The 13,241-nt window shown below is 37.4% G+C and overlaps 1 protein-coding gene and 1 non-coding gene across 5 annotated transcripts in view; both read left to right on the forward strand.

The window, feature by feature from the left end:
* Positions 1-13,241, forward strand: part of LOC149088149 (agrin-like) — a 140,753-nt gene that overhangs the window by 107,687 nt on the left and 19,825 nt on the right. For all 4 annotated transcript variants that reach the window (XM_089244946.1, XM_089244929.1, XM_089244937.1 and 1 more), the window contains exons 4-8: positions 347-559; positions 3,252-3,346; positions 3,457-3,571; positions 5,450-5,668; positions 12,276-12,506. In XM_089244946.1, the coding sequence (XP_089101072.1) occupies positions 347-559; positions 3,252-3,346; positions 3,457-3,571; positions 5,450-5,668; positions 12,276-12,506 (873 nt within the window). The remainder of the gene's footprint in view (positions 1-346; positions 560-3,251; positions 3,347-3,456; positions 3,572-5,449; positions 5,669-12,275; positions 12,507-13,241) is intronic.
* On the forward strand, positions 9,863-9,936 carry TRNAS-GGA (transfer RNA serine (anticodon GGA)). Its single transcript has one exon. It is a non-coding gene; the product is annotated as a tRNA-Ser (tRNA).

Genomic DNA, 13,241 nt, shown 5'->3' on the forward strand with positions numbered 1-13,241 from the left:
GATGCTGCAGCGACATCTATGAGAGAATTTTTAAACTATTTCTCTGTAATTTTTCAGAACAAACGTCCACGTCATGATGAGTATTTTAGTGTAAACTACACTTTTGTGTATCAATTGATTGTCTTTTATTTATTCTGGAAATGTGTCATGAATTTTCCACCACCCTGTGCTTATATATTTAAAAGTTATTTAACTTATTTAGAAACAGTTAATTTATTTTTCATAATTATTCCGTGGAACACTCGTTGATTAATAACGCTTAAATGTGCACAGGGACATATTAATATATAAATGGCGGAAAAAGGAACATTTAGTACTCTTCTTTACGTATTAATATTTATTTTAGGGGAACGTGGACCATGCCACAACCACGAATGCACATTTGGTTCCGTATGCGTGATCAAAGGTGGATACGCCGTATGCGAGTGTCCCAGCTGCACGGAAGAGTTCGAACCAGTATGCGGTACAGACGGCATCTCTTACACGAATCTATGCAAGTTGAAGAGAGAAGGTTGCGAGCAAAAAACTCACATCGACGTGGCTTATGAAGGACTTTGCAGTAAGAAATAATATTCGAGCAGTTTCCTCTATAAGATTATTCTTACGTTAATAGGGATTTGTAATAGATGCGCTTTCTAATAGATGCAATAGAGTCCCTGTTGGCATTCAATGAATTTCTGCAATTTTGTTCATTAATCAAAATATATTATCAGCATATGTGATAAGAAGCTAAATTCACGCATCATACGGACATTTTTTATTTAGCTGCATCGGAGTGAATGGACAATTTTATATGACAAAATAAGCAAATAAAAATTCACTATTTACAGAATTAGTTCCAGTTTTACAGAAAAATCCACTATTTACTCTAACGCCAAGATTACAGCATAAATGTATTAAAAATTTACTTTAAACTTGAAAAATGCAACCAATAAGCTTACTGGTTGTTTCTTTCCAGTTTCGTAAAATATATTTTATCAAACATTTATAGTGTAATACTGGCCTAAGAATAGTTATCCTCAAAGAATCCCACTGTATATTTTAGCTGATTAAATAAATAAATGGTAACACATATACGCAGATAAATATATTCAATTTTTGACTGAAGTTGCGTTTGCGCAATGCTTTGTCTAACCCTTAAAGCGGTTTTTAAAATTTTCTTGAACCACCTTATCGTTGCCAAAGTAGAAATCACTGAAATTTCTAGAAATTGCAACCTACTTTCAAGAATATTTTTTTTTTCTGGATTGAGTGAGCTGATAAATTCTCTTTTCCGATACAGTTTTACAAAATAATAATTAAAAAAAACAACAACAAGGAATTGAAAAAACTGCCGTTTTCTGTAATTTATGCTGTACGTTTAATCGTATAGTACAGTGTTTATTAACCGTATTTTGCCCGTGGCCCCCTTTAAACCATTTTTTTTTCTCGTGGCTCCCCTGTCTTATCCAGAGTCTTCAACTCTCATCTAGAAGCAAGATCCTTTATACGTATTGAAATAATTTTTTCAGTGAATTTATACAGAACAAAAATTTTGCAAAGAAAATTGGCCCCAGACCACTGGACTAGAATTTATTGATTTCCCCGCTAGTCCGAGTTCCATTCAGGACCGTCTCAACATCATGCCCCCCCCCCCCCCCCTCCGGACAAAGTGAGCTATGGTAGTCCCGTACTTAGCTGGAAATAAACAGCCTAAATATTTCCTACTTATTTTCAAAATTAATTGTACTATACAAAATAACATAAGGTGGGGTGACTTACGGACATGAGGCCCCCGAGCATGACCCCTCACAAGAGTGGGACTGACAGAGCTGCAGCCCGGGGTCTGATATGGTTTTCATCATTTTTTGTTTTTCACAATATAAATTTAATATAGAGAAAGGGTCTGTGAAAAATCTAGCCGGGAACCAGTGAAAAACCCCATCCTAGGGAACTTGTTGCAAAATGTAGGCGGTGAGGCCCGGGTGGGTCCATGCCCTAAGAGGGGCTGGTTTTATGGGTGGTTTTGTTGGATTATGTAAGTGTATATTCTCTAATATAAAAGCTTTATTTCTTCACACCTTAATTTTTGTTCTCAGCTTTCTGCAGCCCCCCCAAACCCCTTGTCATGTGTCATGGTCCCTTCTCCATTTTCTTCTGTGGCCCCCTTGAAGTATCCTAGTACCACTAGGGGGCCATATGGCCCCCGGTTGAGAACCACTGGTATAGTACCTCGAAGGGAAAGGAAAAACATACTATTTCTCGGCCTCTGTTATCAGACTTTCAATTAAAGCTGACTCCGCCCACTGGCAGTGGATTGACAGGACGAGTTGGGAGAAGGACCACCACACAGGAAATCACTAAACGTTCTAGAAGCCGCCACCCATTTTCAAGAAAGATAATTTTTTTTCCGATTGCAAAGAACTGATAAATGCTCCCTCACCCACAACACAAAATATTAAAAACAAAACAAAGGAAGCGAAACAAAACTATCGTTTTCTAGTACAAATGTATACTACCTCTCGAAGGGAAATCATATATCAATCATCCTTTCTCCCCCTTCAGTTATTTGAACAAAAGCTGACTCAGCCCACTGGCAGTTGATTGACAGGACGGGGTTGGGGGAGAAAAATATATTATCAGGCAAAGCTCTCCTCACATAGCCATCTGGACTCGTGAATGACGAAATGAGAGGTTTTTAACAACACTAGATATTTCGGGATTGCCAAAATGAAGCCGATCAAGTTTACAGTGTCAATCCCGAGATATCTCGGGATTGACACTGTAAAGGTTGAAATGCTTTTGAAACAATTTTCAAGTAATTTTTGTAAAAAGCTGTCATTTTTTAGAATTATAATGTGTCATGAGTCATAGAATTTTTAAAATCTACATAAAGTATTTCAGGATTTTTCAAACGTTTCAAAATTTCATCCTGATTTTTCTATTATGTCTTTCTTTTATTACTTTTTTTTTTGTCTAGGCAGACACAGAATACTTAAAAAAAAATTCTGGATACCATAATAAGTATTTCAAATGAACGAAGTTAGTTAATTGGTGCTAATCAAAAAGTTAATTGAATAAAAAGAAAAACAACAAATCAGTGTCGAAATTTGTTTAAGTTACTCATATTTGTTATTTAAGCAACCGGTGATCATGTATGAAAAACAAATCATGTATGAAAAACAAATTCTAGAATTTAGTCATGAATTGGAAGAGCGGTCGAAAATGGTATTGATGAAATAATCACCTGAACAAATTTTGTTTCCTCATAGATGGCTGTGAGAACCAGAACTGTGAATATTACGCCGTTTGTGAAAGCGATGGGAAAAAAGAAGCTAGATGCGTTTGCCCTCATTCTTGCATAAAGGTGAGTTGTTCACATCAAATCGTCCATTGCCAAATTATTTTGAATTTTAATATGAGAATTTTAGTTCCATATAAATCAAGCATAATGTTATTCCGTTATTATATCACCAGGTTGAATCAACTGTCTGTGGAACGGACGGAGTTACTTACCTGAACGAATGCGAGATGAGGATAGCGGCTTGTAACAAGCAACAGCATGTCGTTGTCGGATCAAGAGGACCTTGCGGTAATTAATTCTTAATAGTTTCTTTATTGTGATATTGTGTCCAAAATGAACACATTTTTGATAAACAATTCTGTATTCCAATCGATTCTACAAATTCAAATAAGCAGTCAAAACTGTTACAAGTAGGAATTCATTAATTTATGATACATTTTTAATTACAGCAAAAAAAAATCATTTTTACTTGAAAAAAGTGTTTTTTCCCGGAAAAAACTAACTGAATGTTTTGTTCCAGCATGTTAAGGCAGCATCGCGTAGAGATGCTGGCGCCTTCTCGAGGAGACTATGCCCACAGAACTACTGTCGTTGCCTGAAGGTAGAAAGGAGAATGCTACTAAAATAGGACCGTGGACCCTATAGCATTTGAGAACGAAGAAACTGTTTAATTTCGAATTTCTACCCTTCGTAACATTACACCCCTCGCTTTGAAACCGGCGTACATCTGTTTTGCAATCCAATCAATACTGGGCTGCCAGAGTCGTTTCTCAGAAACACTACAAACTTAAAAAAAGGTGAAAAGACCGGGCGAATCAGGGGATTGGCGTAGAAAAGTAAGCTGCCCGAGCGCAGTACGGTGGAGTACTGGTAAGATGCTCGTCTTTCTACTATGAACGTTGCCCTCAAGGTCCTTGGGTTCGAATCCAGACAACAGAACATCAGAAAAATTCTTTACCTATCGAGCCTGGGGTGACCATCGATAGATGGCGCTTAATTTCCCGCCAACTCCACTTGTTGGAAATTGCCATATGCCGATATATGGCTGGAGTCGGCGTGCGTTAAAGCAGCAGAAAGTAGTAGCAGTACGGGCAAATCAAGGAAGTCCCCTTTTTCAGCACCTGAACAGTGTTCTGTCAAAACTGTTAAGTGGTTATATCGGTACAATGTTTTTTTGTTTTTTTTTTGCAACGTATTTGCACCTCGTATACATTCATCTGCGGAATTTCTAACAGAAGCATGCAGGAACGTGTACAGTCAAACCTCGTTAGTGCTTCACCCGGTTAACACGTCACTCCGCTTACCAGGTCACTTTTTGGAAGTTCTAATTGTCCTCAGGCTGGAATTGACACAGCTGTGGCTTACTCCGTTTAACGAGTCACTCCGCCTACTAAGCCATATTTTTGCTCTTCCAAGAGTGACTCATTAACGAGGTTTGACTGTATATCCGTGACTTTGACGTATTTGTGTTGTCAGAGTTGTGCGTGTTTCATGGACTAGGTGGTGCTGCCTCTGCCTTCCACATTTTGAAGTGAAGGTGATAAATACTTGAATTTTGATGTTATGTAAATATCAGGTTGCAGGTGCATCTGCTCTCTCTGGTGAGACTTCGTAAATGGGAGACAGCCTCGAAGAGAAAAAAACCACAGGAAACTTACTTCAGTCCACCACCATTGTGCCACCAACGAGGTTCGAAACTAGATCTTCAGGATTAGAGTCGAGAATGATGACCATACGACAGCGCAGCGGCGGATGAGATGACAACACCAGCAGAACTCGAATATATACACCACAGTGGTGGCCGACTGAAGTTAGTTTTATGTGGTTCCGAACTTCAAGCGAATGCGAGCCGATCTCTTCTTTAAAAATTTTCACCACAGAGAGCAACAGGCCTACAGCGGTACAGTTACTTAATCATTGTCCTCACTCATAGTCAGAAAATCTGATGGCAGATTGGAGTACGCGCTACACATAACAAGCATTACACAGTAACGAACTTCATATTCGGTTCATAACATGTGCACGTATGTTACAACATGCACCAATTCAATAGAAATTCTGCACAGGAATGTGGACGAAATGAAGGAAACGCAGTTGCAAATTGCAGCGCTCATTACAATACTGTATATTTCTTGATTATTATCATCATTCCTTCTTTACTTCTAGATCTCTGTCAGAACGTACATTGTAAGCACGGGGCCCGCTGTGAAAACGGACGATGCGTCTGCCCGACAAATTGCCCGGATCACTTCGAAGCCGTTTGTGCTACCGACGGCATCACTTACTCGAACGAGTGTGAAATGATGAAAGCAACCTGCATCCACAACCAGGAGTTGAATGTTCTTTTCTACGGAGAATGCGGTGAAGTTGGAAGTTCTGGGCAAGGTAATCTTCGACCTGCCGGTCAATTCCACCTCCATTACTTAATGTATTTTACATTCGTAATTCCCTGGAGTTACCCTGACTGTAAACAAAGTTCAATTTAAAATTGTATTCACTAGAAAAGCCTAATTTATGCACGGTGTGATTTTGAACCTAACGCACTGCATTGATATATATAATAGCGATGTGTATATACCCTCTCATAAAATATATATTTAAATTAATTTATTTTAATTTATAATGGATTTTGTTTTCAGGATGTTAATAAAATTTAAACAAAGGATCATTAACGGATAAATTGAAATAAGAAACTAAGGATAAATTAAAAAAAATTCGAAGAAAATAACCAAGCAATAAAAAGAACTAAAGATTAATAAAAAAAAACTAAAGATTAATAAAAAAAATCGAAAGATAAATTTTACAAAACAAAAAAACGATGAATTAAAAAAATAATGGTGAATAAAAAAAACTAAGAAAAAAGTTCAATAAAATTTTAAGGTTAAATTGAAAGAAAAACTAATTTATTGTTGAAGGAAAAACTAAAAGTAAATTGGGAAAAATATGGACAAATTTGAAGAAAACCCAATGCTAAATGAAAAAAAAAAACCAAGGCTAAATGGAAATAACTAAGGATATATTAAAAAAAGAATAAATTCCGAAAAAATACTATAAAATAAACGATAAATTGAAAAAAAAGCCAAGGATAAATTTAAATAAAGGTAAGGATAAAGTAAAAAAAAATAAGGATGAATTCCAAAAAAACTAAGGATAATTTCAAAACTATTTTGCAATACAAAAAAATTATTTTAAAAAAGTGTTTTTCCCATCTAAGTAAAGAAGCTTTGATTTAAACATATGCAATTTAGAGTTTTTCTGTTTAAATATGCAGATAAATATTTTATTCATAAAGGATATAGAATTTAAAACTAATATTAAAAATATCCAAGAATCATAGTCTTAAGAAAGACATAAAAATATTTGAACACTTTTACTGTATTTTATCTGTGATGACAAACTTTTATGAATATAAAATTATGGATCACTGAAATTTGTATTTTATGTATCTTCATATGAAATCAATGACCGACTATTAAACTAGCGTCGCGAATCGAACGTCTTACGCCACAATGTTTTGAGACACGAATATGTATACAATGCGATTATTATAATTTGTGTCACGGAAAAAATACCTCTTCGATACATTCATATCTTGATAAACTTGAATAATCTTGATAAATAAGAAAGAGGGAGAGGGGAAGGTTTTTAGTAATGGCGTTCCAATATTTCACCGAAATGCATCCATTCCCGGTAATGATATCATGAATGGTGGATTTTGGAGCCGCCTAATGGATGGCTCCTGACCGAACTCGATTACCGAGAACCCCGCTCTTAGAGCTGTGAATCGCGGCCGAAGATCCTTCATTTGCTCGACCGAAGGCCCCATTATCAAAGTCGTTACGTCTCCAATCGTCCGAGGATTGTTTAAAAACTTCTATGACATCGGAAAAAAGTCGATATTATCTCCCTGTTGGTTAATGTTAGACGAACTGCGTTTTGAATGGTTTGTCGTTTGTATATCAGAGTTTCTGCACATTAAATTCCTCGTGAGTACTTCAAACGAATCGTTTTTCCGGTTGCGTTATATCAGCCTATAAAAAAGTATTGGAAAAGATCGACGAGAAGAGATTTTTTATGAACAAACGCTTGAACATTTTAAGAACGTCATACAAATCTATTTTATGCAAAGCTAGATCGCATAAACATAAAAAAAAAAATGACGGTTAATTTTAAACATTTAGAACTGAAAGAACTGGAAAAAGAAAAGTATCAAAAATATTTCAAATTCCAGAAAGAAAGCATCTGATAAGTTTCTTTTTCTGGCAAACATTGTTTCTAAGTTGAAGTTTATTTGCTTAAACTTGATCCCACAACTTTAGTTTTGCATTCATTACTCACTAGATTAATTTTTTCAACTTGAATACCATTATACACTGCTGGCCACCCAAATTGCAACACCAAGAAAGACAAGAGATATCGCAACAATATTTATTTTGTAGAGAACATGTTGACCAAGCATCAAATGATTAAATTTATGATTAAATTTATAGACTAAAATCAGTAGCCAGAGTAGCCACCATTGTTGGAGATCACCGCTGCCACACGCCTCGGCATTGATTCAAAGAGACTTTGGATGTGTTCTTGGGGTACAGCAGACCAAGCAGCTTCCACGCGTTGCCAAAGTTGATCTGGTGTGGCAGCTGGGGATGTAATCTGGGTCAATCGTTGAACAACCATGGACCACATGTTTTCTATCGGTGAAAGATCCGGAGAGCGAGCTGGCCAGGGAAGCAATTCAATCTGGCGATTGACGAAGGACCTTTGGACAATGCGTGCCACGTGTGGTCGCGCATTATCCTGTTGAAATATGGCTGTGGGCAAGCCCTGAAGGTACGGAAGGACAACTGGCTCCAACACCTCGGAGATGTAGCGCTGGCTTTTTAAAGTACCTGCAATGCGTACTAGAGGAGTGCGAGAGTGATATCCAATACCGCCCCATACCATAATACCCGGTGCAGGACCAGTGTGGCGGTGCATAACGCAGCTGTTCAGCATCCTCTCTTCACGGTGTCTCCAGACTCGAATCCGACCATCGTGGTGTTGCAGACAGAAGCGTGACTCGTCAGTAAAGACAATTTCATTTCATTGTGCCGTCCACATCCTTCTTTCATCGCACCATTGGCGGCGGAGACGTCTGTGGTTCTGCGTCAAGGGTAGACGAAGCAATGGACGTCTTGCGGACAGACCACTCTGCTGTAAACGGCGTCGAATGGTACGCGCAGACACTGGATGATGCGGTACAGACTGAATGTGCTGTGCTATGGTTCGTGATGTGGCTGAGCGATCCGTCACTGCCATATGCACAATACGCCTGTCATCACGTGAAGTGGTGCACTGAGGTGGATGCGATCGAACACGTCGGTCCGTCGTACCCTCCTGCATCCAACGATCACATATCCGCATTACAGTTGTTTGGTTTCGTCCAACACGACTACCGATTTCCCTGAAAGATAATCCACAATCTCGGTAGGCCACTATCCTTCCTCTGTCGAACTCGGATACTTGATCAAAAGATGATCGCTGTTTTCTACGAAGCATAATTGATCGTTTTTTTGAAAAAACCACAAGAAAAACACAATTGCCGTACTGCAAATCGTCGAAATCTCCAAGCCTTAAATAGCGCTTTGAAGTGGCGCCACAGGCGCGCGTGATCTGCGTCTGCGCTGAAATTCTAATCATTTGCATATCTCACCTCCGCTAATGTATGTTGTAAATTTCATATTATTTGCATGCTTCCTTCAGGGTGTTGCATTTACGGTGGCCAGCAGTGTATTTATACTTCTTCAATAATTTATTTGTTCGTTAATACAAGATATACAGAAGACTGGATGTTGTGAAGATATTTATTCCTTAAATTTTATTGTTCGTTTTCATAATTTTGAAAATTATTTACCTTCTTTTAAATTCTGCAAATGACATTTCGAAAATATTTCAATAGATATTACGGCTTGAAATAATTACATGAATTAGAATTGAACGAAAAACTAGATATTGACTAAATATCTATAGAAAAACAGTAGTAGATGATCTTTTGTATTTACTCTTTTTTGTTTCCAGCCAACTTGAATAATTGTTCTAATTGTGACTTTGATACACAAAAGTATTGTGTATCAAATTTTTTAATTTCTGTTTAATATAAATATATGGATGACGTCACTCTCCGTTATCATACGGAGGTTTTAACAACTGGATGTTGCGAAGATATATTTTGCAAAGAAAGAAAATTCAACTGCCCCTGCGGGGAATCGAACCCACGTCCTATCACTTTCCGGGTGAACGCCCTAGACCACTAGACTACAGAGAACCGAGTCCCTCAATCTTTCCTTGGAGCTCGTGTACACTGGAAGGGACCGTACATGGACAGCCGGACCAAACTCAGGACAGGCTCACAACTGCTGACGCTGCCACCAGATGGCGACTTACACAAGGATGACGTCACTCTCCGCTATCATACGGAGGTTTTAACAACTGGATGTTGCGATGATATATTTTGGAAAGAGAGAAAATTCAACTGCCCCTGCGGGGAATCGAACTCACGTCCAACCAAGCGATCTCCAAGGAAAGATTGAGAAATTCGGTGCCTCTGTAGTCTAGTGGTCTAGGGCGTTCACCCGGAAAGTGAAAGGACGTGGGTTCGATTCCCCGCAGGGGCAGTTGAATTTTCTCTCTTTCCAAAATGTATCTTCGCAACATTCAGTTGTTAAAACCCTCGTAATATAAATATGTCTTATACTGACATTTTATTTTTATTATTACTTTTTCGGCCTAAAACCTATGTATAAAAATCTAGTGAAACAATAATTACTAATATATAAATCCGTATTATATAACCTACTAAATCAAAGTTAAACCCTCTTTCGAATTGATGGAATATTTTTAATCATCGGCATGCTCGAGTAAAGACTTGCGAAAACAAATTCTCAACATGCCATCGGTGGAAGAAATGCTGAAAAAAGACCCGAAAAAATCGGAAAACTAAATAATTATCTTCCTCCGCAGTGAAAATATATTTAGAAAATCAATTATAATATAATCAAAGTATGGCTTCGGAAAGTTTTTCGACATTCTCCACCAGTATATTTCAAGGGAAAAAAAATTAACAATAGCTATTTTCAATGCATTAAAATTTAACTATGCTTCAAAAAACGTCTCTAAGAAGCAACCATGCCCACGACATTCATATTCACTCATGGAAGAACCTATTCATTGCCGAATTCTCACTTTTGATTCAGAAATTATAGCGCGCGAATAAATCACATGCGCAATACTCGCGTTTACAGTAAAACCCTGCTTAATAGTCACTATTGAGACGTGTCATTCCCAAGAAAAGTGTACAAACCCTTTCCCAGACTTCCAAGACAAAATTTCAGAGCACTGTGGTAATAATTTAATTTTTTCCAGTACTTTATTAAGTTCTCTGTCATATGGCATTTCTTAATTTGTTTCAGATGGTATCTAATTTTTTTTTTAATTATTGTAGCAAAACCTCAAAATCTGGCTGGTCCAGCTTGAAAAAAAGAGTTAAACAAAGAGACGTGCAAATCTCTGGAATTGTTTTTCAAAAAACGCCATATCACATTTTATATGTGCCATAGAAAAATAAAACTGACAATAAAATTTTGAATGAAACATTTTTTTCTTATGAAAAAGTATTTTTTTTTTCTTATGGACAACTATTTTTTTGTTCGTGTCCCGACATTTTTCCCATTTTAAAATGTTCACTTGTTACGGTCATTCAGGAAATATATTTTTATGGGCGTGGTAGCCCGGTCGATACGGTGCTCGCCTAAAGTACCAAAAGGTGTTTAGAGGTGTCGCGAGTTCGATACCCGGTTCGTCCTTGTCAGAAAACTTTCCTGACACAGGGGTACAACAAAAAACGGCGACTTGACAGCAGCAAAAAATTGCTACCGCAGGGAGTCCCCCATCGAGGGGTTAGCGCACCAACCTCTCGATGAGTATAAAAAAACAAGCCTGCCGTTCGGAATCGGCAATAAATTGTAGGTCCCGGTCTAATTTGCCCTCGTGTGCAGAAAATGACCGTGGTGCGACAAAAATGATCAATGATCACATCTTTTTATTCCACATTAAATCTGATAACACTTTTGAACTTATTGGAAGGTCACTTGTAATACTCAATCAACAATTTTGGATTTGATTTTTGCAAAATGACTTAATATTCACGTTATGCCTTTAGTACCAGAACTTTCTCTGCCGGATGTTTACTCAGTTACTAGTGTATCACCAGTTGATGTCATTTCTGTTGTCTTTATTTGGTCGATACTTTCGCGAATTACTTCGATACTTTCGCGAATAGCATGAATGCTATCTGTAGTGACTCTTGCTGTGCTGAGGTTTTCAACCGCATTACGTCGTGCTAAAACCATTTTATGTTAATCATACTCAGTTCTGGAGAGAAACAAAACCTCAAACTCTAAAACCTCAAAATTTCAAACAGTTTCTCCTTCTTTAGCCAAAAAACGCAACGGATTTGTCTAACCCTTATCCCGCTCGCTCATAGTGCTCCTGAGTCCAGATTGCTGTACATGAAAAGAAGTAACAAACTACTAACACCCAAATTACCTCCAGTAATCCATCGAGGGCCATCGACTAACACCCTCCATCCTTCTAGAGGGAAATTTCGGTTTATATTTGATATACTTATGTAGAATGAGTGGTCAAGACTGAATCTCTGGCATTTCAAATCACTGAGTTGTATGAAATGTAAATTACGGGCCGGATTCAAATGTTCAACTCCAATTCCAACACTCTCCGTATTTAGGTGGGACTGAAACGTTATAAAAGGAAGTAGGATGACTTTTGCAAGTTTTCTCTCCAGACTTCGTTCTATAAGCCTCAAAGGAAATCGAGTAATCCTCAAAGTGTGATTGATAATCTCAAGACAGAACTGTAGTATATATGATTCTCATTTAGTACCCTTTATCAGCATCTTTGCACATGTTCTCAGAAGTATCGCTTTTATTTCCATTAGAGTTGAGATCGGTCGGTGAAGGATGCCGGGATAAAGTCTGCAAATTCGGAGCACGATGTGAGTACGATGCTGAAGGATTACCGATGTGCATTTGTAATTTCGACTGTCCCGTGGCAAGGAAACCCATCTGCGGGTCTGATGGGAAGATTCATCCGAATGACTGTCGGCTGAAAGAACTATCGTGCAGGCATCAGATACAACTATATATCCTTCCGATGACGATGTGCGAAGGTATAAATTTACATCAGTGTTCGATGTTTCTGTAAAAATGATTATAACGATTCATATTATGTAATACATAATTTATTTACGGTTTTCTTGTGATTATACTCGACAATGGGTTGCAATTTCTGAAATGCATTACCTGACAAATAAATCGTTCCTCATTTTATATATGTATATGTCAAGATTCTTCGATAATTAATTGTCATAAAATGCAAATATCTATTCGAATCAGAATGAGCACAAAACCTCTTATACCGAGCACAACAATTTTTTTTTACCAATCACTTTATGGCCAGGATTACACTATAAAAGTATATTATGAAAGTTATTTCATATATAAAACTTTAAAAAATGCAACCAATAAGAGCATCGGTTGCATTCGAGCTAACGTAACCAATAGTCTCATTCGTTGTTTTTTTCATGTTTTGTAAAATATATTTTATTAAACTTTTATAGTGTAATTTCGGCATACTGCTGATATATTTCGCGCTTATCTAGTATTTTCTTAATCTAGACCAGTGATTCTTAATGAACTAACATTACTTTGCCAATAATATAAAACCACGGATCCTCTTTATAGACAAAATTATGCATACAGGGTGATTCTACATTCATGGGGTGAACTTTGAGAGGTGATATAAGGTACCTAAACAAACATTTCTTATCATAGAATGTGTTGTCGAATCGCAATAGCAGAGGCATAGAGGGTAATTCAGAGAGTGCTCAACAGCATTTCACTAA

This window comes from Pholcus phalangioides, unplaced genomic scaffold, assembly GCF_987345545.1.
Source record: "Pholcus phalangioides strain wild (caught in Gottingen) unplaced genomic scaffold, Ppha-v1.0 ptg000003l_1, whole genome shotgun sequence".
NCBI lineage: Eukaryota > Metazoa > Arthropoda > Arachnida > Araneae > Pholcidae > Pholcus > Pholcus phalangioides.